At 45.3% G+C, this 26,845-nt stretch overlaps 1 protein-coding gene across 4 annotated transcripts in view; it reads left to right on the top strand.

Annotated features, from left to right (window-relative positions):
- The first annotated feature begins 188 nt into the window (after positions 1-188).
- The window catches only part of LOC137562998 (metal transporter CNNM3-like), a 30,104-nt gene continuing 3,447 nt past the window's right edge, over positions 189-26,845 (top strand). The window contains exons 1-8 of one of the 4 annotated variants that reach the window (XM_068274897.1): positions 189-1,595; positions 2,048-2,191; positions 10,662-10,814; positions 12,121-12,290; positions 12,368-12,464; positions 13,262-13,368; positions 15,972-16,107; positions 26,765-26,839. In XM_068274897.1, the coding sequence (XP_068130998.1) occupies positions 200-1,595; positions 2,048-2,191; positions 10,662-10,814; positions 12,121-12,290; positions 12,368-12,464; positions 13,262-13,368; positions 15,972-16,107; positions 26,765-26,832 (2,271 nt within the window). In that variant the 5' untranslated portion in view covers positions 189-199 and the 3' untranslated portion in view covers positions 26,833-26,839. Of the gene's footprint in view, positions 1,596-2,047; positions 2,192-10,661; positions 10,815-12,120; positions 12,291-12,367; positions 12,465-13,261; positions 13,369-15,971; positions 16,108-21,271; positions 21,340-25,629; positions 25,695-26,764; positions 26,840-26,845 lie in introns of all 4 variants that reach the window. The other 3 variants (XM_068274896.1, XM_068274899.1, XM_068274898.1) reach the window with 3 other exon arrangements.

Raw genomic sequence — 26,845 nt, 5'->3', positions numbered from 1 at the left:
CAGTGAAAGTGTTAGGTGGCTCTTAGCTGCCTCCTTGTTTACAGCCGCTGGGCCCCGCCCCGGCCAGCGATGGCTCCTCCAGCTTCCCATTGGCCAGTGAAGTTTGGTGCGTTTCTCATTCGCTGCGCTGCCTGCCAGAAGTCACACTGTATTGGCAGCTGTCTTGCGGAGGGGGCGGGGCGGTTTTTCCTCCACTAACATGGCCGCTGCTGCTGTGCGGCTGCTGATAGTGGCTGGGCTGGGGGTAACGCAGCTGCCGCCGGTGACAGGAGGGGTTGGGGACCAGGCTCAGGTGCTGGGGGTGAGGCTAGAGGATGGAGTCGGGGTATCTATGACAGGAGGAGTTATCAGGGCTCGCCCTGGCTCTGTATTCCGTCTCCGCATTTATGGCTCAGTGCTCAGTAACGTCACCTGGCCCTGGCTGTCCATTGGGGGCCACAGCTGTACTCCAGCCCCAGACTGCCCTATTGAGCTGCTGCAGGAGTTCCAGGTGTGCACTGAGCACTCTGGCCTGGTCACTCTTCAGGTTCCTGAGGCAGTAGACCAAAAAGGCGTTTTGTATACCCTGTGTGTGCTCCAGGGGGGAAACTGGGCCCCTTATGAAGGGGGGGACACCCTCATCACTGTATTGGGGGATGAGGATAAACTGCCCTCTGCTGGTCTTGCACAGCAGCCATGTGTACAGTTTGTGCCCAGCACCAGAAGTCTTGATGATGTTGAGCCCAGTGAGCAGAATTCTTTACCCATTTGGCTCCTGGCTTTTCTGATCATCCTCTGTGTTATGCTGTCTGGCCTGCTTAGAGGTCTGCAGTTGAGCACTCTAGCCTTAGAACCTGCAGAACTTGGTCTTCTTAGAGATTGGGGTTCTCCCTCTGAAAGAACAGGTGCCACTCATTTGAACTATCTAAGGACTAATTGGGGCGGTTATACGTTTATTTCCCTGTTGGCCCTTTGCTGCATCACCAACGCATCTGTAGCTGTCTTGTTGTACCATGCAATAGGTTCAATAGCGGCCGCCATCTTCTCAGCTGCTGGACTACTATTGATAGCTGGAGAGGCTCTGCCAGCTGCCATCAGTTCCCGCTGGGGTCCTTGGCTGGCATCAAAGTGCCTTTGGCTCACTCATTTTTTCCTGCTTCTTCCTGGGCCCATTTCATTTCCGTTGTCCTGGCTCCTGGAGAAAGTGTTTGGGCAGGACCCAAGCTGCTGTTATATGAGACTGCGAATTTTAGACATGGCCAGATGTGGGGATCCCTACAGTGAGTTAGTGAGGGACGAATTCAGCAAGGGAGCTTTAAGAAACAGAACCGTGGAAGATATTTTAACACCGGTGAATGAGTGCTTCATGCTACCTAGCGATGCGCTTTTGGACTTCAGCACTATGTCCAGCATCATGGAGAGTGGCTACACCCGTATACCTGTGTATGAAAATGAGCGTACCAACATTGTGGATATCCTCTACTTGAAAGACTTGGCCTACGTGGATCCAGATGACTGCACACCTTTGACCACCATCACCCGCTTCTATAGTCACCCTGTCCACTTTGTGTTTAGCGACACCAAGTTGGATGCTGTGCTGGAGGAGTTCAAGAAGGGTGAGAGGGCCCTGGCTATGCCAGAGCAGCACATGTGTTTGTGTTTGCACACATACAAGTTTTGTGTGCTTCTTGTTCAGAAAATGTACAAAGTATAAGGGGTTCCATAGAGTGGGGGTAGAGGATATCATGCTCCGAAGATAATTGCAAGTTTTAAGGAGTGTGAAAAAAAAAAATACAATGGATTCGTGGAATGGTCTTCAAGTAGTGTTCATAGAGGCAAATGCCGTAATTGACATGAAAACTAATCCATTAATAATAATCATCCCTTAGAACCTATAAGGTATGTGCTAGTGATCTTTCTGGTACTTCTGTTTCAGTGTCAAGTGAAGCTAAATATTTCCATAGTATTTTGCATGTTGTATTCCCCATCATTGCTGTTTTCAGAATCACAGTTTCCAGTCGTATCTCATATCCTGTCCATGTCTGTGTGTATATCTCTGTTCCCACAGGCAAGTCTCACATGGCCATTGTCCAGAAAGTGAATAATGAAGGAGAAGGCGATCCATTCTACGAGGTGATGGGCTTAGTCACACTGGAGGATGTTATAGAGGAAATCATAAAATCGGAGATCTTGGATGAGTCCGAGGATTGCAGTAAGTTGTGTATATGTCAGTGTAGTGACGTGAAAAAGAGAGATGGTGAAGAAATAAAGCCTCATCCTCCCAGATTACTCATTGTTATATTAAGTAAGTTTGGAGCACAGACAATTTTACCGGTGATCATGACAGTAAGGTAACCTGCTTTGCACAATTAGCATGGGATACCAGGGCACCCTAGTAAGGTATGTGTTTACTAGGTAATGCAGATCATGGTTATTGCACAACATGCACTACCTTAAGGCCTCGTTCACATCAGGGACGTTTCTGTGCGCTTTCCACAGCGCACTGCCCTGTGCGTTCAGCAAAGTATTAATTTTTCCATGTAACTAAATGTAGCTGGTTCACATCTATGCGCTGCGCTGAGCAGCGTTACAAAAACGTAGTGTTGCATGCATTTCTGTGCGCTGAGCTGCAAAGCACACATCAATGCAAGTGAATGGGTGTGCTTTTTTAGCGCATGCGTTTTTTACCCCTAATTGGAGAAAAAAATACATTTACAAACAAAAACAAAGTTTTATTGACAACTGCTGCTGCTACAGTAAGCAAAACATGCTTTAAAGAAGCGCAGCGCAACACACAGAAACGTGTACTAAAGTGCGCACAAGCGCATGCGTTTTTTACCACGCGCTTTAACATGTTTTTCAGCGCAGCAGATGTGAACAAGGCCTTAGGCACGTACACACGCCAGACTTTTACAAACTACAGGTCGTCAGACCCACCCGCGGGGTGGTCGTTGTGACGAAGGCTGCACATGAGTACAGGCTGTTGTCAGACCCTGAGCTGATCAGTCTTATCAGTCTGCCTACAGCCTGTACTCGCGTGCTACTGTTGGCAGAACGACCCGTTGTTTGTGAAAATATGGTCTGTGTACATGCCTTAACTGGTGCCCTCTCCCTGCTCCTTCATGACTACCTTCCATGGGGGAATTGGGGAGGAGTCTGGTCATCTGTGTCTCTAGTCAAACTGCACTGCCATGTCTGCAGGAAATGGAACTAGAGAATTCGGCTACGTGATTTCATTGTGTTATAATAAGCACAGATATGCAATACACAAAACAATATTAATTTTTAGTTAATGCAAATTTATTATAATATGCATCAAATACGGGATACTGAACTAGTGCTTTGCATAAAGGAAAGTGATGAGTCTCTTTCTCACTAACCTGCATGAATAAGATCCTTTCTGCTGCTGACCTAAAACATTGTCGTGTGCAGGAGAATAAGATGAGTAAAGGGGCCCATACACTGGTTGATTTCAGCAATCCATCGATTCTATACAATTGATCGATCAGAAATCGATTCTTTCAAATTTGCAACGATTTTGATCAGTTTGATCTATCTGACAGGATGTAAAATCTGGCCCATAGAGTTGCATTGGATCTGATCTGCTGCAAATCTATAAGTGAATGGCCACCTTAAAGAGAACCCGAGGTGTGTTTAAAGAATGTTATCTGCATACAGAGGCTGGATCTGCCTCTACAGCCCAGCCTCTGTTGCTATCCCAAACCCCACTAAGGTCCCCCTGCACTCTGCAATCCCTCATAAATCACAGCCATGCTGTGAGGCTGTGTTTACATTTGTAGTGTCAGTCTCAGCTGCTCCCCCGCCTCCTGCATAGCTCCAGCCCCTGCCCCCGTCCCTTCCCTCCAATCAGCAGGGAGGGAAAGGATGCAGGCGGGGACTGGAGTTCTGCAGGAGGCGGGGAGAGCAGCAGACTGACACTATAGAGATAAACACAGCCAGCTCTGATAAGCTGTTTGTCAGCAGCGTGGCTGTGATTTATGAGGGATTGCAGAGTGCAGGGGGACCTTAGGGGGGTTTGGGATAGCAAGAGGCTGGGCTGTATAGGCAGATCCAGCCTCTTTATGCAGATAATATTCTTCAAACCCACCTCGGGTGCTCTTTAAGAATGTCTTCCCATAGCTGGCGGTATTAGGAAAACTTGGCTACACTTTACTGCAGGCCTGTGGAGTCGGTACAAAAATCCTCCGACTCCTCAGTTTAGGATTCCACCGACTCCTCGACTCCGACTCCTCTAATTTGCATATTACAATCTTGTTGATTGAAAGTATGTAACATGAAATTCGTCTCTTAACTGCCAACGCTTAGGAATTTTAAAAGACAACTGAAGTGAGAAGGATATGGAGACTGCCATATTTATTCCCTTTAGTCATAGACTAAAACTAGTCCTTGGTAAGAGTACTTGTAAAAGGTACAGGCCGGAACAAAGAACATCTATCAGGCCCTAGGCAATGTAACTGTGGGTACATGTAAGAGTGATGTGCAGGTACTCTGCAGGGGAATGAGGAGATTCTTCCTCTATTACACATTCTTCATGCAAAATCTGAACCAGGTTTATGGGTGATAGACAACACCTCTGTGTTCAATGTGCACAACATTCTCAGTGGATTCCCTGCAGCTCTGTGGAGAGTGCATATGTAGAGTATAGTACTACTGTGTAACAAAGTAAACCTGAGACAGATGAAATTAAAGTTGTATACATACCTGGGGCTTCCTCCAACCCCCTTCAGGCTAATCAGTCCCTCGCTGTCCTCCTCTGCCACCTGGATCTTCTGCTATGAGTCCAGGTACTTGAGCCAGTCTGGCGTAGTGTGCATGCACACACTCCGCCGCCGGGAGCGTACTACACCTGCGCAGCACTATTGCGCAGGTGCAGAACGCTCCTGGCTGTGGAAGCGGCATGCGGCCGGACTGCGCTGACTGGCTGAATTACCAGGACTCATAGCAGAAGATCCAGGTGGTGGAGGTGGACAGCGAGGGACTGATTAGCCTGAAGGGGGCTGGAAGAAGCCCCAGGTATGTACAAAACGTTTCATCCTTCTCAGGTACCATTTAATTTGTAGTCACCAGACCAAATTTTAACAACATATCAAATTATTTGATTTCATGAGCAAAGAGTACATTTGAATAAATCAGAATCAACGCAGAATTATTTCCATCTCATTGACCAACTATATTAGTGACACTGCTACACATCAGGCTTTATTCTTACAGCATACCGTATATACTCGCATACAAGCCGAATTTTTGACCCCCAAAAAGGGGGTCAAAAGTTGGGGGGTCGGCTTGTATGCAAGTCTTCCCTGGAGGTCCGCGGCCCCCGCTACCCCCTCCCCGCTCACCCCGCCCCTGCTATTACTTGTTTAGGCAAGCGGCTTCCTCGTCCCCGGCGCTTCCTCTTCCCCGCTCTCATGCCTGTATGAAGAGATCACAGCAGCGCGCCCGGCGCTGCTGCTGTGACGATACAGATCGCCGCTACAGGGAGCCGCGCTCTTTCCTGCCCCCTGCATCGTCACAGCAGCAGCACCGGGCGCGCTGCTGTGATCTCTTCATACAGGCATTTGAGCGGGGAAGAGGAAGCGCCGGGGACGAGGAAGCCGCTCCAGGCACCCAAAATTGCCCCGACTCCACAGTCTTGCTTTACTATGCAGATCTTGCAGAAAATCACCCCATTGAGTCTGGACAAGAAAACAGACTCTAGCCTCGTACAAACTTATGAGGCATGTTGTCTGTCAGGGATTGGGAATCGATCCCTCGGGCGACACTGCAGGGCTGAGGCTGTACAGGCGCATATGTGGGAGGTTAGTGCAAAGGGATGATGGAAGAAGTGATGTTACACGGCGGTTTGGGTGATGGGGGAGAACCGTGTTCTCAGAAAATGACTATGCCAATCACAGGGCCCTTGTGATGGGCAACTTGCATGCACTTTGATTATTTAATTGCTTGCAGTGTGTTCAGGCGCTAAAATCGCCACATTTGCCATCATTGTAACAACTTTTAGCTTGGCTGCATGCTTGTTTTAAGTTTACTGACTCATTAAAGGTCACTACTTACGAATCGATAAATGTATGGCCAGTTTAAGTCGTAAGTAAAGCTCAGCACTCACCGCCCGACAGGTCCAGCAACTTCCCCTTGACTACAGTTGTCAAGTGACGCTTCTTCCTGGCGGCAGTTATGCATGATGTCACGTGTCGCTACATGTCGGGAGTGAACGAGACTTCGAGCGATCACGGAGTCGTCGGGGATCTTAGCGATCCAGTCCGCCATGACAGTCATTATTGCGATGCTAAGCGATGGTCATATGACTGTACCCACGTCGCAATATTGGAGACGATCGCTCGGCGCTCAAAAAATTGTCAGTCGTCCGGAAAATCACGACGTGGGTACAGCTTTAAAATGACAGCTCAGAAACGTATCAACTTAAAAAAAAACAGCAGCGTCCAAATTTACACTTTCATGGAGACTTTTGCTATTATTTTTATGTGGTCTCTGTGCAGCTTGGAGTCACGTCATGCATGCCACTATTGTGTTTTTGTGTGTATATGTAAACACACCTGTGTGTATGGTTTCCAGCTGAAAATCCAGTTAACCATTATTTCTACACACCTTAGCTATATATAGCTGTAGAGTCCAAAGATTTACAAAATGGTTTACTTCTTGGTACTACAAATGTATCCGCCACTTAAATATACATACTGTACTTTAGGTACGTAAGAAATAGAGGTGACTTGGGACACTTCTCCAGCTATGAGTTTTATTTTGGTTCGGGACTGAGACAGGAGAGAGTGTGTTTTTTTTGTTTTTGTTTTTTTTTGTTGCTTTAATACTTTGTGTTTCGCTGGAGTAGAAGTTGGGAAAGGATACTTCTCCCTCCAGTAAGTGGAATAAACCTTTGGCAGATACAGTGACAGCACTAAATTCACAAAGTGGGAAACAAAGCAGTGATGTAATGGTGGTTTGTTTATTAAACATATTTTTTGTATGAAGCTCCCGCCAGTTATCCAGGGGTCTGCACCGTCTGTTCTTATAAGAAATAATTGTCAATCCAACATCACTGTGCCTGTGACATTAAACTTTTGCCATTTGGGTTGGTATTGGCTATCACTCTACCAAGCAAACCCCTGTGCACATCCAGCTTAGCTGTGCTGTATTTACAGTGTTGTAGACAGGGGAGGGGGTGAGTGAGTAGAGAAAGGACAAGACCTGCAAATGTGGATGCCTTCACTTCCATTTATCTACCATGCTTTGCTTGCTCTGAAACAGGCACTGTAATTTTTGTATTTGACATGAATAGGTTTGGTGCTCTACTAAAGTTGGGTACATACTTTGAATTACTATCTCCTGGCAGAGGTAGGGATGTGATCCCTCAGGTGACAGTCTAAGGCAGAGGCTGTAAAGACATGTTGGTAGTCTGCAGGCTAACATGTTCTGTCACTGAGGAGGGCGGCAGAGGGTCAATGTGCAGAACACGATGAACAATGGTGGGCTGCTCTCTGGTGAGAGGAAGTGGATGCTTGATCTCTGCGTAAATTTTTTCGCCGCCCAGTCTTTTGGGCGCAGGGCGAGCCAAATGAGGGCACACCCTGCTGCCACTGAAATTCCCGGCAACATTACTTACTATTCCGCCTCCGTCTGGGCCACTGTACACACACTAGATTCTTGCTTAGAGACGTCTTTTGTTTCCGACTCGGTCAAGTTTAAAGGATACCCGAAGTGACATGATGAGATAGACATGTGTATGTACAGTGCCCAGCATACAAATAACTATGCTATGCTCTTTTTTTTTTTTTTTTTTTTTTCCATTTCTCTGTCTGAAAGAGCTAAATATCAGGTATTTAAGTGACTGACTCAGACAGGAAGTGACTACAGTGTTACCCTCATTGATAAAAAAATTCCAACTATAAAACACTTTCCTAGCAGAAAATGGCTTCTGAGAGCAAGAAAGAGATAAAAAGCGGAATTTCTTATCAGTGAGGGTCACACTGTAGTCACTTCCTGTCTGAGTCAGGACTGACTCAGCCATTTACATACCTGACATTTAAATCTTTCAGGCAGAGAAAGGAAAAAAAGGAACACAGCAGTTATTTGTGTGCTAGGCACTGTACATACACATGTCTATCATCATGTCACATGCCACTTCGGGTATCCTTTAACCTAAAGTGAGTAGAACCTCAAGATTCACCGATATGGCCTGTGATTTAGCGCCATCTTGGTAGCACGTTAACAGGCTTCTCAGCACAATTGCAACTAGATCAGTGTTGGCAGACGCAACTGGATTGGTGAGAAAGGTTCTATTGTTCTTTGTACAGGTTGTAAGCAGGGTCCATATCATATGTGTAGCAAACGGTTCCAGCATTTCTTTTCACTGGGAAGTTATCTGACTGTTGTGCAACATTTGTGTCGCATGAGCTTTCTACAACACAAAACTGGAGTAGGGTGGAGAAGTTCCCCCGCAGGCCTGTAATACCAAAGGGAAACGACGTGCTAAGAAATATCATTGGAAGTTCACCTGGTTTTAAAAAAAACAGCAGATTTTGTAAGGCAGGAGAGGGCAGACAATTGTCCACCTTCCAAAGAATCGTCATTTATCGTAATGATTCCTTCAAATGTACTGTGTGTATTTTTATCAGACTGGTTAGAAAGATGTTTGCTATTATTTCCCCTGAGGCAAGCAGCGCTGTTCAGCCACTCTCCACGGTTTATTTAACACAGAGCTGAGTTTACAACCAGTATAGCCAACGTACATGGTCACGGATGGTCAGACTTCATTATTCTCCGTCTAATAACAAAAATATTGCACTTTAGTCCCAAAGAAGTTTTTTATTTCCTTTTAAACAATAGAAGTTGCCTGGAGGTTCTGACTGCAGTAGTGTCTGAATCTTAGGGCCCTGACACACCAGAGAGCGTTTTGCGGGTCCTTTTCGATTTAAAAAATAAAACCCTTCTATTGACTTGCAGTAAAATCACAGCAATTGCATAGATCCCCATTTTTCGAAAAATCGCAATTGCAGCTATTTTGCTACGATTTCAATTTAAGTCGGTGGAAGCATTTTAAAAAAATAATAAAAACGACTCGCAAAACGCTCACTGGTGTGCCGGGCCCTTACACCTGAAACAAGCATGTGGGTAATCCAGTCCGATATATATGATCTCCATGCTTGTTCAGGGGCTGTGGCAACAAGTATTAGAGGCAGAGGATCAGCGGGACAGCCAGGCAAATGGTTTTGTTTAAAATTAAATATGTCTGCCTCATATCCCTCTCACTTCAGGTTCCCTTTAAAGGGAACTTAATCCCATGTAAAAAAAAATGAGTTTCACTCACCTGGGGCTTCTACCAGCCCCCTGCAGCCATCCTGTGCCCTCGCAGTCACTCACAGCTCCTCCGGTCCCCCACCGCCAACTAGTTTCGTATTTGCCGACTCTGAGTTGGTGGGCTGCCACGCGCATCTTTGCACGAATTCCCGCGGATGCAAGTCGCTATTGCGGACGTCAACGCATATCTGTTGACGTACAGATATGTCAATATGTACAATATGCACAGCCACTGGGACCATAGAATGGGACTAGACATTTATCACAGGAAGCAGGAGGTGATAACTTCAGAAATGGCACGAAAGAGCTCGAATTTCGCATAATTGCAATTTTGCATAAAAATTTGCAATTACGATGCAAAATTGTAATGCAGAATGTCTGCAGTTATCCGTAACTGCCTTCCATAATTTTGCGATTTCGAGACCACCGACCCAGCGCTGGACCGTCTAGAAGTTCACATCCGTGCTCCCATCCCAGGAACGCAGCCTCAGGACGCCTCACACCTGCACAGAAGCACAGAGCTGATTAAGCTCGGCTTTTTCCACCGGGCCTCAGCGACTCTGTACTACTGCACAGCTGCAAGGCATCCTCCACCTGCGCCCATTCATGAACGGGAGCATGGTCAGGAACTTCCAGTGGGTCCCAGTGCTGGATTTGGCGGTCTGGAGGAAGACGTGGGAAGCTTCCTTTGGGGGATCCAGAGGCTTTCATCTACCAAAGTAAGTATGTGACTTGCTCCATTTTTAGGGCTTTCGGCAGCTGCGTGTTTAGCTGCAAACGAGCAGAGAAGCTTTTGGCATCAGTTCCTGATGCTGGGTCGTGTTTTGACCCCCTCAGGGAGACATGGAAGTGCCGACTGCCGAGCGTAGCAGGACACAACAATACGATGGGATCGAGTGTGGCATTTGCATGGATGGAAAAGACTGTTATGACTGTTAAAAAGCGACAAATGCCTCGTCCTGTGAAAAGTCACAAGTTGGCTTTAAAGTGTGTATGCAGAACTTGGATCTCGGTATATATTAAAGTGTACCACAGCAAAATCTCATCTCACAGTTTAAAAAGCAATATTTTAAAATCGATATTCTTAAAAACAGCCAGGTCTTTTTGAGATTTTTTTTTTTTTACTTCAAATCCGTAATTATGTATAATTATTGCAAGATTTTGCAGAAGTAAAATTAGCACATTCCGATCATCACTAACGACAGATTTATCATCTTCAAATATCTGAGTACTGACTGCTGATAATAAAGGAATTCTTAACCTGAAAATTACCTGAGATAATTATATGTGTAGTAGCAAAAGTATATAGAACCTCCTCCATGCAGTCTCACATTCCTATTTTCCTCCTGCAGAGCAAACTGTGAAGAAGAAACGTCCTAAAGTGCATACAATACCAATGTCACATGGTGGGGAGGACCTGTCATTCCTCAAAGCTCATGACCCAGAACAGAAAGTGAAGATATCACCACAGCTCTTACTGGCCACTCAACGCTTTCTGTCTCAGGGTAATTTCCTTACTTCTTTGTTGCAAGGACCAGGTTACTACAAATTACATAAGCCGGTAGCTGCAGTGATTGCATCAGGTCTCACAGAAATATGAAGCTGTAGCTGAGTTTGGCCCTTCTAGCCTACCTTCTTTGTGTATTCAGTCACCTCAGAGTCTTGTCCTCTTCTTTCTGTTAATAAATGTGTTTAAAGAGCCGCTTGCACGAAAAATTGTAAAATGCATGTGTGTGCACATGTATAAAATGTACATATTTTGTTCCTGAGCAAAATGCACTATAACAGTGATGCAAAACTACAAATCCCATCATGCCTCTGCCTCCCTGAGTTATGCTTAGATCTGTCAGGGTATTGCAATGCCTCATGGGACTTGTAGTTCCACCACAGCTGGAGTGCCAAGGTTCGCCATCACTGCACTATAAATTACTTTTTTTTCCCATGTTGTTGTCAGATCTAACATTTAGTTATTGTTATACCTTTCTCTTCAGGCAACATATTGGCTAGTACTGCCCTTGCTGTAGAGCAGGGGTGTCAAACTCAAATACAAAGTGGGCCTAAATTGAACACTGGGGCCAAGTTGCGGGCCAACCTCAATGTCTACTGGCCACCTTATAAAATTCCCTGGTGTCCAATTACTCCCCTCCAACTCCTATACAGTTCCCTGCCTGGTGTCTAGTGGTCCTCCTCCCTCCCCTGTACAGTTCTCTAGTGTCTAGTGCTTCTCCCTCCCATACACAGATTCCTGGGGCCATATGCAATTCACTTTTTCACCTGAGTTTCATCTTCAAATTAAAATAACTTTCCAGCACTTTTCAATTAAAGTACCAAAAAGTAAATGAAACAGGATTAAAAGCATTTTCTTGCTTTCTGATGGCATAAAATGCATTTTGACAAATTTAAAAATATCACCCTGGAGGAAACTCAGGAGAAAAAGGTACCAGTAATTGCATATGGGCCCTGGTGTCTAGTGGCCCCCACCCTCTTCTATACAGTTCCCTAGTGTTTAGTTCTTCCCCCCCTCCCTCCCCCATGTGGTTTCCCTGGTGTTCTAGGCTAGGGCATCACCTCCAATATACCCTAGCTTCCCTGGGGTTCTAGAGTGGTCCAAACATAATGCAAAGTGGAAAAACCCCTTGAGGGCTAAATTTAATAGCTCCGAGGGCCAGATTTGGCCCACAGGCCGGAGTTTGACATGTATGCTGTAGAGGCAGCCAAATGAGGGAAGCCTTGTATAGTGGAGCAACCAGACTTAAGCTCTGTAGGCCTTACTGCTTTTAGTGCTCATCTTCTCCTGTGTTTGCTTGGTAGAGGTGGAGCTCTTCAGTACCACTCGAATCTCAGAGAAGGCCCTCTTGCACTTGCTCAAAATCCCGGGAGTGACTCAGGAAGTGAAGTTTGATGATAGTGACCGGCTTGCCGCTGAGCACTATTTGTACATGCGCAGCCAGCCTGTGGATTACTTCATTCTCATCCTGCAGGTGAGGACAAGTACAATATGTATTCCTATAAGCTTTGTTTTTTATCGTGGTAAATTGCTCTGTTCTTGGTTTTCCAGGGCAGAGTCCAAGTGGAGATTGGGAAAGAAAGTCTAAAGTTTGAGAATGGAGCATTTACCTACTATGGAGTTGCTGCTTTAAGTCCTTGCCAATTAAGTGAGAGCTGTACAAAGGGGGCATGTACTGTAAAAGGGCTTTGCTGGGTTTTGTGACTATTCCAAATGTTTGTTTTGTATGTGTGGGTGCGGGAGGGGGTGTTACTCTTTGCAGGAGTTATTTAATGGGGATCAGTGAAGTAGCAAGTGGAAGTAGAGCTTGTCCAGGTCATAAATGGCAGGTGACCATGCATTATACCACTCTGCCACCTTTTGATATCCGTTCCAATGCTCAATCCAATGCTTGTTGATGGATACAGAATAGAGCAGCAGCTCTGCAATGAGGCATTTCACAGCAGAGTGATGCTACACAGCCACTAATCTGATACAAACCAGGCCAGGCTCCATCCCTTGCCTCTAAATAAAATACCTTACAACTGTCCCTCTTTTGGAAAATAATCCCCCATCTCTCTTTTTGGCCTGCTATACACATCTGGATAATTAAAGTGAAATTGTGCTCTTGCTATATTTTACTGTAAACCTATATTAGCGCATTATTTTTTTTTCAGTCACCCAGATACCTTCCTTGTTGGACAGTCACCCAGGTATGTTCCTGTTCCTGCATAGGTAATTGGCTGTACAGTACAGGAACAACTACTGCTCATTTTCCACACCTGCATCCACTGAGTGACTAATAAATCCAGAGCAGGTTTCTAGGATTATTTGTGTTCTCCTGCCTGGAAGCAACTCTGTAAATTAAGGAAAGCATAACTTCACTGCTCCTCACTATATTCCTCCTTTATTCAGTTGTCTGGTATAGTAATGGATATAAATCCTAACCTCCTGTCTTCTTCCTAGGTCATAGTTCTCCATGCAGTGGCCGTGAGCAGAGCGATTCCCCAGACTCTGGCTTATATTGTCCAGACTACTCTGTTAGAGCCATGTCCGACCTGCAGATAGTCAAGGTGTGTTATTGTGCCTCTGCCTCACATTTTTTGTCAAGTGTATAGTTGTGATGTTTTAGAAGTGGTTTTACTTTTCCAGAAAGGAACCTTCGGATAGTTTCAGGTCCACCCTGGGTGTAAATCCAGCCAGTACTGAATATTTTTGTATTTGGATAGAGTGGAGAAGAGCCACAGTGCCCAATACAGTTTTTCATTTGTGTTTCTGTTTGGGGAGATTATCCCACTTTTTTGTGTTCCCGGTGACCCAGGAGGTAAGGAGGATATACTCAGTGGGGACATAGACTGCAAAGGGTAAAAATAGATTTTCTCGTTTGTTTTTTTTGTTTGTTTTTTTTTTTTTTTATATTTTTTTTGCTCTGTCCTTATTGGACAACAGGAACCCATACAGCAGGGATGTCAAACTCTGTCCCTTAAGGGGCCCAAAATGTAAAACTGCGTAAGTCGCAGGTAAAATGAAGCGGTGCAACTATAGGGACCGTAGGGGGCCAGCTCCTCCTCTTCTGCAGAGTAGCCCAGTTTAGCAGCTTTCAATATTTTTTTTCTGCTCCAGTGCTGCTTTGGGTCTCCTATGATCTTCCTGACAGCCACATGCTCTGTGCTACTTACCTTTACCGTCAAATGCATGACACATGATCGAAAGCTGGAGGTATGGATGCACAGAGCGTGCAGCTGCTGGGAAGAACCAAAAAGTGTGTGTGTGTGTGTGTGTGTGTGTGTGTGTGTGTGTGTGTGTGTGTTACCAGTGGAGTTTGGATCACAGCAGGACAGGGCCCCTTGGTAATTTTTCTGGCCAATCCCATGGGTTGTTGCTGCAACCCAGCTCAAACTGACAGTGTTTTAACCAGAAACTCTGTCACTGGTGTGATGGGAAGGCAGTGTGCTGTCGTTCTTTCACTGCTCATGATGGTGCACATTTGAAGCTCTTGAAAGCCATATAAAATGCAGCGTTCAGCCCACAGGCTTTGAGTTTGACACTTTCATAGCTTGGTAGTTACAGTGAATGGTGCCACACAGAACTGCTCACCAAAACGGCTCCTGTATTGCTCTTCTAAAATACACAGTTCAAGTCGCATATGATGGTTACTGCCAGTGAAATGCACTTTCATCATATAGTGTACATATATGAAAAGAGAGGTTTCTGAACGGAGTTACACTTTAAGAAAAAGTGTGTTTCCTGCATCCTCACCCCATGTAAAGAGTACTTGTTGCATCTCCATCCCATTGCTGAGACAGATTGCAGGCCTAGGGTTTGTTTAGACAGGCAGTAAACGTGCGTTTTCGGGTAGGTGACAAAAACGTTGTTTGAAAGGGAACTACTACCGCTCGATTCAAATTATTGAAAGGGAGTTTTTAAATGAAAGTAATAGCTTTTGGCATCCTCGTAAATGCGGCGTTAGATCTCGTCCTTATGTCTTGGACTCTAAATGGAGTGTCCAGTGTCTGCTGTGTTCGGCACCTCCAAACATATGCCGAGCGCTTCTATGCGGAGTAGAGGAAAAACGTTTAGCATCAGCTAAGCAAGCCGCCGCCAGCCATCCTGCTGAAGTCTGTGTGAACCAGCACTTGGGAATACACCGCTCGATTTTGAGCCATTAAGATGGCTCGATAGATAATTTCCGACATGTCCGATTACCGTTTGATCGCCTCGCCGGTCGATTTCTCAATGAAGTGAATTGAAAAATGAGCGGCAGATAAGAAAATCGAACGGGCAAAACGATCGGGCGCAGAATCGAGCGCCAGAATCGACCCGTGTGTTCCCAGCATTATATGTGCTGAAGTGGCAATGAGTTATTACAAAGCACAGATTAGATTACATCTATAATACTGGCCTATAGAAAGTGAGACTCTTCCATCACCCCTCTTCTACCACCGGGCGGCGCTGCACTGCTGACACCGTCCCCTGGGTTACAATCACATGGCTTATCATATGATCAGAACTCTAAAGAGGATGTCGGTGTTGCGTCGCCGGCGCAGTGGAGACGCAATCCAGCCTTTGGGACAGTTAAATATGAAAGTTCCCTGCACCGCTCTGCACACCCTGCCAGGCTGGGGAAAGCATACTTTCCCAGCGGTAAAAAAAAGAAGCCTGCAGCCGCATATAGCTTTGCTATATGTGGTTGCTAATGGGTTAATATTGAAGCACTGGTACGTATTTATGCGAGATCTGCTCGTTTCATGGTCTGTCACACCACGCCTAAGAAACTTGTCATACCATAAATTGGATGTAGAACACCAGTCCTCAAGGGATGAGGTCCTCTCACTTTTTGGCACAGCTCAAACTAATTGATGGGAGTGAATCAGGAAAAATGAGGTTCATGAAGTAGAACACTTTTGAATTTCTTAGTTCTTCTAAACACTAACATGTATATAACACTCAAGGAGGCCTGTGAATTAAGGAGTTGCAAATCCAAAGGTTTTAGGCAGGAGCTCCACAGCCCTGCTGGACTGAGATGTTGTATTTGGTGGAAGAGTAGCTGATTCTTTCATGCTTATGATTGCAGCTCTTATTAAGGTCTTGAAATCATTCAGGCTCCATGAGACACCTTCCGCTCCTTTCATGACGGGTTGTTCTGTTTTGTGATTTGTCTTTGTACTTTATCCAGGTCTCTCGGCTGCAGTATCTGAATGCCCTGCGGAGCTCACATTCACACAGCAGTGCCCAGTCTCCAGACAGCATAGAGCTGAAGATCTTTCCTAACAGCCAAACACAGCTACTGAACGACAAGAATGCTGCATCAGGTATAACGTGGGCCCCTAATGGCCGGGCTTCATTACTTGTAGGCAGATCTTGGACACTTATCACATTAATCCTATTCCCACACATAAAGCTCCAGTATAGGCAGTTTTGTTTTTTCCATGAACTTAATTTTTCTTCTACCTTTTCATGGGACAACACTGAAGATATGACACTTCGATTACAGTGCAGTCGGTGTACAGCTGATATAACAGTATACATTTGCTGTCCCATCAAAATAACTCAACACACAGCCATAAATGTATTAACCACTGGAAACGAAAGTGAGAATATCCCTAACGAGGAACTTGAGCAAAAAGGGGGAAAAAATAAATCAATACACTGCAAAATGAGAAGTTAAAGAGAACCTGAACTAAAAAAAGGGCCCAGGGGGTACTTCGGGAGTGGGAAGCCTCTGGATCCGGTTGAGGCTTCCTCGTCCTCTTCCATCCCACGGTGGTCTCTCTAGGCTGCTCCGAACGGAGGTCATGTAAACAATCGCCTTCCCCGGCTTCGGCGCAGGAGCGGCTCTCGGCTCGGATCAGGTGGAACTAGCCGATCTCAGTGGAGTCCGCTCTACTGCACAGGCGCAAGTCACCTGTGCAGTAGAGTGGACCCAATTGGGATTGGCTATTTCCCCCTGATCTGAGTCGAGAGCCGCGCCTGTGCTGGAGTCAGGGAAGGTAAATATTGCAGGTGCTACATCCTGACAGTTTGTCAGCTGTGGCTTCGTAGGGGCCTAGAGAGACCACAGTGGGACTGAGGAGGACGGGGGGGGGGGGGGGGGAGCTTCAATTGGATCCAGAGGCTTCCCCCTACCGAGGTAAGTACCCCCCAGGAGCCCTTTTTCGGTACAGGTTCTCTTTAGATAGAAGAGTGATCAAGAAATGATTCATATTTACCATGTCATTTGTTCATATTGTTTGATTCACAATCAGCCAAATAGTAAAATTACACCTACACACAATTATTTATTAAAAAACACAAATCTATTATTAAAATTAATCCCTTACATCCCCCACTCTCCCATAGTTACACAAAGGATACATTTGCATACTAAAAAAAATACTGTTAAAAAAAATACATAAATAGTTACCTTAGGGACTAAAGTTATTTTAACATTTATGTCGAGAGGGTATATTACTGTTCTTTTTGCATACGGTATATGGGCTTGTAATTAGTGATGGACACAAAAATGAAAAAATACACCTTTATTTCCAAATAAAATATTGTCGCCATACATTGTACTAGGGACAGGATTTAAACTTTTTCAATAACTGGGACAAATGGGCAAATAATATGTGTGGGTTTTATCCACTTTAGAACGTTTTATTTTGAAATTATAATGGCCGAAAACAATAATTTATTTTTTTTTTACTTTTTTTTTCTTCCTCATTTTGTTTAAAATGCATATAAAATAAAATAATTCTTAGCAAAAAGTACCACCCAAAGAAAGCCTAATTGGTGGTGAAAAAACCTAGATATAGATCATTTTGTCGTAATAAGTAGTGATTACGTTTTTGGCAAATGAATGGGAGGAGCGCAGAAAGGTTGAAAATTGCTCTAGTCCTTAAAGTGAACCAGAGGAAGCACCCTCATGTATTTTACCATATATATCAGTGGGAACATTAGAGAAAACGCCTCCCCTGCTTTCTGTTTCATCCTTCACTGTTCAGCTTGCTTCTTATCAGCCCTGATAAAATCCCCGACTGAGCATTGTCTATCTTTGCTCAGGAATCTTTATAGCTGAGTCATTATAGCACAGCCAGAAGGGGGCAGGCTTGGGCTTGAAAAGACATCAGAGAAGGCAGACTCAGCTATAATGATTCCTGAGCAAAGCCAGACTGAATGCTCAGTCACGGATTTTATCAGGACTGGTAAGAAGCAAGCTGAACAGTGAATAATTAAACCGAGAGCAAGGTAGGTGTTTTCTTTAATGTTCCCACTGATATATATGGTAATATACATGAGGGTGCTTTGTCTCTGGTTCACTTTAAGGGGAAAAAAACCTTTAGTGGTGAAGTGGCTAACACACCTTCTCCCCATTTACACCTGAAACCTTGTAACGCTTACAAGTAACATGACCCTGGGGAGGGAAAATGTCTAATTGGGCAGAATGTTGACATTTCTGATATAGGGCTATACTCATGTTGTTGCCAGAAAATTTGGACATTAAAGGCTATGTGTGTGTTATTTTGATGGCACAGCAAATTTGCATGAATATACTATCTGTACACTCACTACTTTACATTGCATCAAAGTGTTGTCCCATAAAATCATATAAAATATTTTTAAAAAATCTGAGCGGTGTACGTAACTGCTTTTGTGAGACACTGTATTTATAGTTTTTCGAATTGTTGCCCTTTTATAGGAGCTCCAGAGTAATTTTGGGGCTGGATGTAGCCAAACCCCAAAGAAGATGAATTGTGGCGGGAGGGATGCAGGATAATGATAAATGGCAGTGGAGGAATGGTGGCGGCAGAGCCAAGTAATAGGTTGCACATCATCATAAGTACTGTAAGGCCAGGCAGGGGGGTTCGTGTTATGAGCAAGTAGTCTGTTGGTTATTGTTCGAGGTAAGTAGCCGTAGGTTAGTGTTAGGAGTAGATAGAGGGAGGGTTAGTGTGAGAGGAAAGTTAGGTTAAAGTGATAGAATATGGGTAAAATTTACCGATATTTTACTTTTGACATTAGCTAGCACACAACAATAGAATATCGGCAATTTTACTGATATTCTACTAGCTGCTTCACCAGGTGCCGAAATTACCAAACGCCCTTTTTCAGTGCACAATCCAGTGGATGCCTGATTTTATATAACACTGGATACCAGATCACTAGGTGTCTATTTATTCTTCCTGGAGAGTTACCCAGCATCCTGAAAAACAGAGTCATTCTATATGACATAGGGTGAGCATTATAGTCATAGAGGAAAGAGGCAATCGCTAATGATTATTTCAGTGTTAATAATAGAAACTATTTCCTAAATAAATAGAAATTATGCACACAGGCTTCACATAGGCTTTAAAGTAAACCTGAGCTGTCTGAATAAAAAGATTCTATACTCACCGGGGGCTTCCTCCAGCTCCATGAGCACAGATGCCCCTCCACTAATGCACAGAAGAGCCAACTGGCGCAACTGAGCAGGATTACCGGGATCGATACCACGTGAATACCACGCGAACGGAGGCACTCGACAGCGAGGAAGCCCCCAGTGAGTATAAAATCTTTTTTTATTCGGACATCTAATGTACACTTTAAAGAGTATCTGTAAGGAAAAAAGTGCCCCATGGGGCGCTTACCTCGGGAGGTGGAAGCCTCTGGATCCTGAAGAGTCTTCCCTTGTCTTCCTCCATCCCTTTGTTCCACCGGGTCTCCAGGATCATAACAATCCTGTGTGCGCCTCGCGCACGTGCAGTAGTGGTTTTCCTTTACCGGAAGCTGCAAGGAGCCCGAGAAGAGGTCCAGGAAGGCTGCTACACATCGCTGGAGGCTCGGTAAGTATTCTTGCCTGCCAGCACCCCCAAAAAGCACCCCAAAAGAGGTCCCCGTTATCCCTCAGGCATGCTGGTTAGATGAGACTTCCGGTTGCCTGAATTCCAGATAACGGGAACTCTGCTGTATTTGGGCAGCAGCGATGCAATCAGCCATACGCATCCATTCTAATAATCTGGAACACATGCAGTGGAAAAGGGCCCTTAATGACAGCGACCTCTGAATGCATTGTTCCCAGTTACCTCCCTTCTGCTGGAAGCCACTGTGTTGTCTGCTCCACAAATATACGAAGAAGTCTTCTATGTACCACACAGTATGCCTTGGCTATGTTTCTTACAAGCTACACTTACAAGCTACTACTATTTTTTTTTTACCAGTATTAGAAAGTTAGAGTAGCTGTGGACTGAAATGAAAGGGGTATTTTTAATAATAATTTACAAAATGTTTTGTGTGGCACTGAAATGTCATGTTGTGTTTTTTTTTTTTTGTTTGTTTTTTTATGAAAGTGGGGTTCCCTTTTAACATATATGGACTGGCTGCATCACTTCATCTCCAGCAGCAACTAACCTTCTGCTGAGCTGGTTTTAAAGACCGTGTGGATTAATATTTGGGGATTAAAGATTGTGAAGCTTTCTAGCAACATTGCCCTGTTATCTGAGGTGGCTGACATCTGGTGAGGTGATTTGGTAGTGGGGTGTGAAGTGAGAGCACAGAGTTTGCCACGCGTGTTACACCTGCACCTGGAGTGATTGATCTTCGCTGTACAGTATTACCCTATGTCCAGTTTATTTTCATCTTTATATAGACCAAGTGAAGTACGCAGCAAATTCTTACCTTCTAATATATAGTCACACATCCGGAGCTCTCTGGGCTAGTGAGATTAGGATTACAACCGGGCACTCTTAGGCTGTAGACACACTATGAGCACTTTCTGAGCCTTTTAAAGAAAAAAACTCCCATTGACTTGCATTAAAATCGTGGTAAAGTTGCCGCAGTTGCGATTTTTCAAAGTAAATTGCAATTGTGCAAATCAATGGGAGCGTTTTTAAAAAATGTGCAGAAAGTGCTGATGGTCATAAAAGCACTCGGAAAGCGCTCAGTGTCTACAGCCTTACAAGTAACCAAAATCAATCATAGCTCTACACTCATTTTTAGAATACTTTTAATTAAGATTGTGTGTTTTTAATGCATTCACATGATTTGCTCATTTTAGGGCACCAAATGTCCAGTAATTTTGCTGACTGGAAATGTATCCTTGCACAGAACACCCAATGCTCAGTGGCAGAAATAAAAAGATTGACATTTTCCACACTTCAGTAGTGGAACTGGACCTGAAACTTTCTGGAGAAAAACAAACTGTACACCCCCTTCATGTGACCATGTTTCTGCCTACTGATTGGCTAAGCATCGAGCAGTGGGTGAGGTCAAGTGGGCAGTATTGCCAAAACATTAGTATATCTAATAAATGTATCTGGTCTCTGCTGTGTAACTCAACTACAAAGTAAGGTATATAGGAAAGTGTGCAGTGATACATTTCCTTCAGCAACTGCCTTAATTCAAGACTTCTTGACAAGCTCCACAGTGCTAAACCTGCAGAGTGTAATTTACTGGCATTATTGCAGATTTTCCCCGTTGAGCCTAGCGGTCTATTCACTTCTTGTAACTGTCTGTTCCCAGCACTTCTAATCAACGCTGCTGTTATGGGTACAATAGAAAGTTTCAGCTAATAGCTGGTAAATGTAGAGGTAACTATATGTATTATCATCCTTCCTCATCATTCACATCCATTCACCTCCCTCTGCTTGCTCCACAATCTTCACAGCTCTGCACTGAATACTTTAAATGGGATCTATTATGGCTTGTATTCCACCTTTTAAAGTTGAACTCTGGATTGAAAAGGAGGGCTCATATGGAGCAGGAGCCACACCAACTCGAGAGCCGGGACTCACTAGCCGCGCTTTGGCAGAGCTTGCCAATCGGCAAATGCTTTGCCAGTGGATCCCAATAGGGGTGATCCCTGAGCTATCGCATCAGTGGCTGCAGTAGCCAAATTGCAATAGATCTGGGAAATTCCACGATTATGCAGTGTGTCCATAGTGGGTACCTGGCCTAAGACACAATCTGTATTTCACAAAACAGAACTCCACTGCTTCAAAATGCTGTTTAGCAGGACCTCTGCCAGTGCATCTGCAGTTCTGCTCATAGGTTTACATGCCCTAGTAGAATTTATGGTTTCTTAACCATTTTTCATAGAATATGAATGACACAATTTTTTTTCACTCATGGTTCACTGTTGGCTAAAGCCATTTATTGTTAAACATGCAGTTCATGCAAGACAGTCCAAGAATGTACAGGAGGCTTTTTGCCAGGAAGAATGGGCAGCTTTACTATCGAAAAAGGTAAAGCGCATCATCCTTAACTACCAAAAAACATAAAGCTGTTATTGATGTTAAAGGGACTCCGAGCAGTGCAGAAACTATGGAAAGATGCATATCATTTTAAAGCTCTCTTTCTCCTCTTTCCAATGATATATAAACCGACGTCCTACGCCTTTTAGTTTTCGCTATTTTCGCGATTGAAATTGCCGTGGTCACGATTTCAATTGCGAAAATAGAGAAAACTAAAAGGCGTAGGGCGACGATATAGGTGTCGCCAGAAAGAGGAGAAAGAGAGCTTTAAAATGATATCCATCTTTCCATAGTTACATTGTATTACACAGGGCGACTTTTTCTGCTGAATGGAGCTGCTGACACTGGGGAAAGTGTCGCCCTGTGTAATACAAGTAACTATGGAAAGATGGATAGTTACTTGTATTACACAGGGCGACACTTTCCCCAGTGTCAGCAGCTCCATTCAGCAGAAAAAGTCGCCCTGTGTAATACAATGTAACTATGGAAAGATGGATATCATTTTAAAGCTCTCTTTCTCCTCTTTCTGGCGACACCTATATCGTCGCCCTACGCCTTTTAGTTTTCTCTAGTTTCGCGATTGAAATCGTGACCACGGCAATTTCAATCGCGAAAATAGCGAAAACTAAAAGGCGTAGGACGTCGGTTTATATATCATTGGAAAGAGGAGAAAGAGAGCTTTAAAATGATATGCATCTTTCCATAGTTTCTGCACTGCTCGGAGTCCCTTTAAAGGGGGCAGTACACGGTATTAAATCAGTCATTTGGGTAGTTTGTGTAGTGATTATGATTTAAAAAAAGTAAACAGTTTGACAATAAATGGCTTCAGCCAACCACTAACCACGAGTGAAAGAAACGTTTTTGTGTTCTTTATATTCAATGAAAAATGGGTAAGAAATCTTAACAGATGAGCACAACTGTAATGATATTTTAATAACTACTTAAAGAGAACCCGAGGTGGAGTTCTAACAACGAAATCCCCATACAGAGGCTGGGTCTGCCTATAGAGCCCAGCCTCTGTTGCTATCCAGATTCCCCTTAAGCCCCCTCCTGCGCTCTGCGAGACCCCATAAATCACAGCCATGCTGTGCGGGCTGTGTTTACCTTTGTAATGTCAGTCTCTGCGCTCCCCCTGCCTCCTGCATCGCTCCGGTCCCCGCCCGCGTCCCTTCCCTCCAATCAGCGGGGAGGGACACGGGCGGGGACCGAAGCGATGCAGGAGGCGGTGGAGCGGCGAGACTGACATTACAGAGCTAAACACAGCCCGCTGTGACACGCTGCGTGTCGGCAGCGCGGCTGTGATTTATGGGGTCTCGCAGAGCGCAGGGGGCGATTAGGGGGAATCTGGATAGCAACAGAGGCTGGGCTCTATAGCCACACCCAGCCTCTGTATAGGGATTTCGTTGTTAGAACCCCACCTCGGGTTCTCTTTAATAATTATTCTTATTAAAGGGTGTGGGGGTGTAAGGGTAATATATGGTCACTAGCGGACCCGCGGCGTAGCATACGCCACATAAGAGGGTAGCGGGCAGGAAGGGGGTATTGGGCACAGCGGGCGGGGAGGGGGGTCGGACCCATGGCCGGATTTCTGGCAAGGCCACATAGGCCATGGCCTAGGGCACCAGATAAACAAGGGGGGGCCTGCAGACAATGGGCATTATTTGCAAGTGTCCAAACAAATGAAAGTGGTCAGGATAACTGCACTATTAGTACCAGCTGGCATCTGCCTGTGCTGTGCCACAGGCAGCTGCAGTCCGTTAACCAAACGTTTGTGAACAGTGTGTGACTAGCAAAAAGCCAGGCCTTGTCCAATGACATAGCAGCAGCTGCAGGCAATTACAGAATGCCGGGTCTCACACACTTGGGGTGGGGGATGAAAGGACCAGGGGCAGCACCAGCAAATAGTACAGAATACAGAAGGCAGCCTCTCACAGTACCCATTTCTAAATTATTGATGGCCAGTGCTGTTACCCTGGAGACAGCAGTGGGTACAGGACTCACTTTTACATGTTGCTGACCCCACCCAATGTCCAATTGTGAGCCACTTTTGACTATGTGTGTGTGGTGGACGACTCCCACCACGCCCATCACCTGTAGATCTCTTGATTGACCAGTTCCCCCGTGTGACGTGATTGATTCACTTCACGTTGCCATGGAGACCTCGGCATTAGCCGCAATAGTGGACACTATCGGCCCAAAGTTTTTTGGGTGTGTGTGGAGAGAGGTGGTAGGATACGGTTTCGGTTGGGGCGGCTGGTAATAGTCGGCGGTAGGGCGGTAAGAAGTACAAATCCGGCCCTGGTCGGACCCCTCCTTTCTGACCTGGGTCCCCCATCTGCGCTCCCCCTCTAGCTTAAGCTCTGCAGCAGCCGCTGCCATTAGTAAGAGGCAGCGGGCGGGGATGACTCACCTTTTCCGCGTTCCACTGTCGTCACTTCCTACAATGCCGCCCACTGTATTGTAAGTGGACGGCATTGCAGAAAGTGACGACAGTGGAACGCGGAAGAGGTGAGTCATCCCCGCACGCTGCCACTTACTAATAGCGGCGGCTGCTGCTGAACTTAAGCTAGAGGGGGAGTGCAGATGGGGGACCCAGGTGAGGGAGGGGGGGTGTCCGACCTCCCTCCCCGCCGCTTTGCCCAATAACCCCCTTCCTGCCCGCTACCCCCTCCAGCTCGGTGGCAAGTGTAAGACCGCCCCTGGGGGCAGGGCACTACTTCTTGCTTGGACCGGCCCTGGGGGCAGGACGCTACTTCTTCTTGCTTGAAGGTTGAGGCACTTAGCCTATTAGATAGATAGTTTATTGCACACTGCACAGTTTGTCCAGCCCTACAAAAGCTTGAGACCTGACTGAAAGGGAATCTGGTGAGGCAACTCCCTTTAGGTTTGATAAGTATCTAGGTAGAGGGAATGCTCAGGATGCCATAGAGACTTCCCTGTCCTCTGCCCATCCTCTCGTTCCTATGCCATCCATGGTTGAAGTTATTTGACCTGCTAGATCGAACAGCTCTTCGGTACTCATCAGGTAGCCTTTGGAATTACTTGTGTCTCTGAGTTGTCCTGAAGACTAGTGAGTCCAGGATTGTGTGTGCAGTACAGGTGCACTCGCCTTCGGAACTAGTCAGATGACGGGAGTATTTCTGAAGAAGTATTTAAGAGCCAATCGATCTAGCAGGATCAAACAACTTCGGCTGGGAATGGCGAAAGAACAATAGGCCAGACCTTGGACTGAGAAGGCTCTATGGTATACAGAACGATAAGAAAAAGGCACTCCACTGGCTTCAAACTTCCGTTTGATTTATTTAGAGCTTGGACACATACATGTTACAGGTCACTTGACCCTTCCTCACTTGAGGGTCAGGAAAAGTGCACCGGCCAGCTACCTTATCCAGGTTAGCAATATTGAGTGAGTACTAAGGTGACTGTTGAAGTCTATGGTATCCAGAGCCTTGCCTCTTCTTTAGGCAAGTATCAAACCTGATGTGAGTGTTCTTACTTTAGAAAAGCTTGTACACACATGTAATATTTGTTCAGGTGACAAATCTGATCATATTGGCTGTTGCTTGGGAATAGATTCTCCTGCTGACTGATTTTAAATCACAATTTTCTCGGTCATTTACTCATCAGACACTTTATACAGATCCTGGCTTGTGTTTCGGAGGACCAATCGATATGAAGGTGGATGCAAGCAGGTTGTGGTCAGGGTGCGGTTGGGCTGTGACTGCAGTTGGGCTTTAGCTCCCCTCCCTGCTTTGGTCCTGTTCCCCAAGTTCCTTGCCCATGCAGGGGACCTGTGTGTTCAATGGTCTGGCATCACCAGCTAAACTATTACCTTCTGGCAGATCAAGCACTGGTTAGACTGCCCAAACCTTCTCTTCTGCCTGTTAGGCCTGAAGTCTGGTACACACTTTCAATTATGATTGGCCAATCACTGACAAATGTTACCAGTTCCATGTAGTATGAGGGTCAACCGATAATAAACACTAGGAGCAGATTGTGTGTGCAAACCCTCATACTACAAGGAGGTGGTAAAATGGGTCAGTGTTTGGTCAATCATAATTGAAAGTGTGCACCAGGCTTAAAGGATGCTAGAGCTGATAAAAATATGGAAACCGGAGGGAGCAGGCATATATGGTCTCCAGTGCCAATGCCTAGTCCTCCCATCCCTTCTCCCTTGCATTGTACCTGAAAGCACCCTTGAATCTTCTAAGTCACCAGAGTGGAGGTGACTGTGCAGGTACTGGCTAGGAGTGCCCTGCGCAAGTGTGTGACATCATGCACAGTGCGCTCCCGGCCACGGGCAGCCCGTCCAGTGCCTGTGCAGTCTCCCTGACTCTGGTAACTTAGAAGAAGATGCCAGGGTGCTTTCAGGTACAATGCTGGGGGCAGAGAGGAGAACGGAGGGATTGGTAGGCATCGGCACAGGTGACAGTATATGCCTGCTCCCCCCCCCCCCCCCCTTTTTCCATGTTTTTTTCTGGTATCCTTTAAGGGTAAGTACACACATTCAATTTTGATTGGCTAGTTTTACCACTTCCATGTAGTATGAGAGCTTATCTACACAATCTGTTCACAGTATTCAAAAACGCCCTCACACTACATGGGGGTGGCAAAATTAACCAATCAAAATTGTTTGTGTGTATGCACCTCAAGACTCTGCTTTTGTTCTGAAATAAAATACACGATAATGTCCACATTTCAAAGGTAAACAATATTTCCCTAGAGTTCCTCTTTAACACAATTTAATGTTTGATCTCTAAAGATGTACGTAAAAGTAAGCAATCACGGATTGGGAAAAAGCTGCATTGCAGTGGAAAATCTCTTCAATAAAACACAGGTACCC

Source organism: Hyperolius riggenbachi, chromosome 3 (genome assembly GCF_040937935.1).
Source record: "Hyperolius riggenbachi isolate aHypRig1 chromosome 3, aHypRig1.pri, whole genome shotgun sequence".
NCBI classification, from domain to species: domain Eukaryota; kingdom Metazoa; phylum Chordata; class Amphibia; order Anura; family Hyperoliidae; genus Hyperolius; species Hyperolius riggenbachi.
Note: the sequence above shows the minus strand (reverse complement) of the source record. Positions and strands in the feature narration are given on the sequence as shown.